Source organism: Anneissia japonica, unplaced genomic scaffold, assembly GCF_011630105.1.
Source record: "Anneissia japonica isolate Jap-2015-1 unplaced genomic scaffold, ASM1163010v1 scaffold194963_len2039_cov180, whole genome shotgun sequence".
NCBI classification, from domain to species: Eukaryota; Metazoa; Echinodermata; class Crinoidea; order Comatulida; family Comatulidae; genus Anneissia; species Anneissia japonica.
In genome coordinates this window covers 1-2,039 of record NW_022753023.1, presented here as the reverse complement: position 1 = coordinate 2,039, position 2,039 = coordinate 1, and the positions used below count along the sequence as shown (strand labels likewise).

At 38.8% G+C, this 2,039-nt stretch overlaps 1 protein-coding gene across 1 annotated transcript; it reads right to left on the bottom strand.

Moving 5' to 3' along the window:
- Positions 1 to 6: 6 nt before the first annotated feature.
- LOC117122676 lies at positions 7 to 2,033 on the bottom strand. Its single transcript, XM_033268359.1, has 2 exons — positions 1,952 to 2,033; positions 7 to 982 (listed from the first exon to the last, which is right to left on the bottom strand). The coding sequence occupies exon 2, from the start codon at positions 605 to 607 to the stop codon at positions 50 to 52; it is 558 nt and encodes a 185-aa protein (XP_033124250.1). The 5' UTR covers positions 608 to 982; positions 1,952 to 2,033; the 3' UTR covers positions 7 to 49.
- Positions 2,034 to 2,039: the final 6 nt, after the last annotated feature.

The window sequence follows — 2,039 nt, the reverse complement described above, 5'->3', positions numbered from 1 at the left end:
TTTGTTTTATAAAATTGATTTTAATTTTATTTAAAAAATACGTCCCTGTTTACGCAATTTTTGACTCCATAAAGTGGAGTTCTAAAATTAAAGGCAGAACATTCAAATTATCTTGTAAAACATCTTTTATGATTAACATTAATGATTCATCGTCTTGCAAATCACCGTCTTTTAGGATGGATCTGATAGCTTTCAATTTCAGTAAAGACACCCGACACTCGAGAAACGCTCTCAGTGTTTCCATTGATGCAACGTTTACGTGGTTACAATGCGCTAATTTTCGTGCCCAAAAATACATTTGCTCAATTCCAATACTGTTGTTTCCAGTGGTTTGATTGTCATTTTTGTCAGGAACAATGGCACTAGCATGCTCTTTCGCGGGATCTACGTCATCATTAAGACTCAGTCGATTCCAACGCCTCTTCCTAGACGATGCGCGGGAATTTGATTTGGAACCGGCGTGGAAGTTAATGTGGCTCTGTGGGCCCATGTCCCCATCATCTTTACCAGTTGATATCAAATCAGCTAATTTTAATACATCCGTATTAGTCTTACAAACTTTTCCATCAACGACATCAGTGCAAGGAATTAAGTGCGTCTGAAACATGGGGTCCTCTAAATAGGGTGCGCGTTTATTGTCATTCGTTGCTCTTGGGGTCTTTAAGGATGAGGCACGTGATCTAACACGTGTTTGCACATGTCGTTGGTCTGTAGAATCTTCAGAAAGTGGTTTATGTTTTTTAACGGAACCTGAAGACGTGTGCTGATGACTTGTTCTTTTGTCTTTTTCTGTAGGTGGTGTAAAACATTGATCAGATACAGAGTTGCTTGCCCGATGTTGCTTAGGATATATCTTTCGATTTGTCAAGTACTTCTCGCTACAACTCGATCTTGAACGCGAAGAAAGTTTATTAGCTGGTGTTGAAACCAGGTGGTCGACGACAGCAATAGGCGAAGGCTGTTCTTCACACACCACAACATCCTTAAAAAAGAAGTTATTAACTTCATTAGTTAAATCAAAAACAAAATCAGTTTCCATTCATTTAGCCCAATACAGGCTTTGGTTTCATAATTGGAATGGGGAAATTTGTGTCTCAGGCTTGAAAAGGACCCATAATTACCATGATGTCCAACTGTATTAAATAATTAGTATTTATTTTCTTATAAATTGGTTTAGGCCGAAGGCAAAGGATATGCCAAGCAGGCTGCAGGCTGCAGGCTTGTAATTGTTTTGATCGTGAGACAAAATCCTGTTACCGTGACAGTAATTGAACCCAGAACGATTGAATTGGAAGGCAAACATCTTAACCACTAAGATTCACCTCCACTCCGATGACGACAATAATCACATTAATTAGGCTTATTTAAGAAGAAAGACTCATTTTGTACTACAAATTGTGACCGAAGGCCAAATTACTTTCTACAAATTGCTTTCTGCAAAAGTGGAGTTTAAAATATAACATTAAAATGAAGTAAAAACAATATTAATTGCTATCAAATATCATCATGATTATTATATTATATTATATAAAATATTAAAAAGATTTAGTCCAGTCTGAGAGGAGGGTATCTCATTCATATGACCTTAATTTTGATTCATAAGGACAACAGTGAATGGGGTTGTTAGAAAACCGTTTTGTGTGAGAGGCCAGACGAGAAATGCTATTACGTTTTCATGGTTTCAACGAAAGCTAGAATTGCGACGCCGGCAACAATGCCGCCGACAACAGCGTCGACAGCAACGGCGACTGAACCGTGACTGCAGCAGCGACAAAAACAGTAGCATCACCAACAGCGACGGCAGCAGCAACAGCGATGGCAACAGCGACAACAACAGCAACAACAACAATAGTAACTGTGGCAGTGAGTCGTAAGCTCAATTACAACATTTTAGATACCACATACTACAGTGACGTGTATTTAAATTTAAATACATGTCTCTGTGGAGTACCTTGTTGAAATACGATGCACTTCCACTTCTTGCAGGGGTGAGAGCATTCTTCCCATCCGATCGGGAACCTCTTGTCACTCCTAAATGA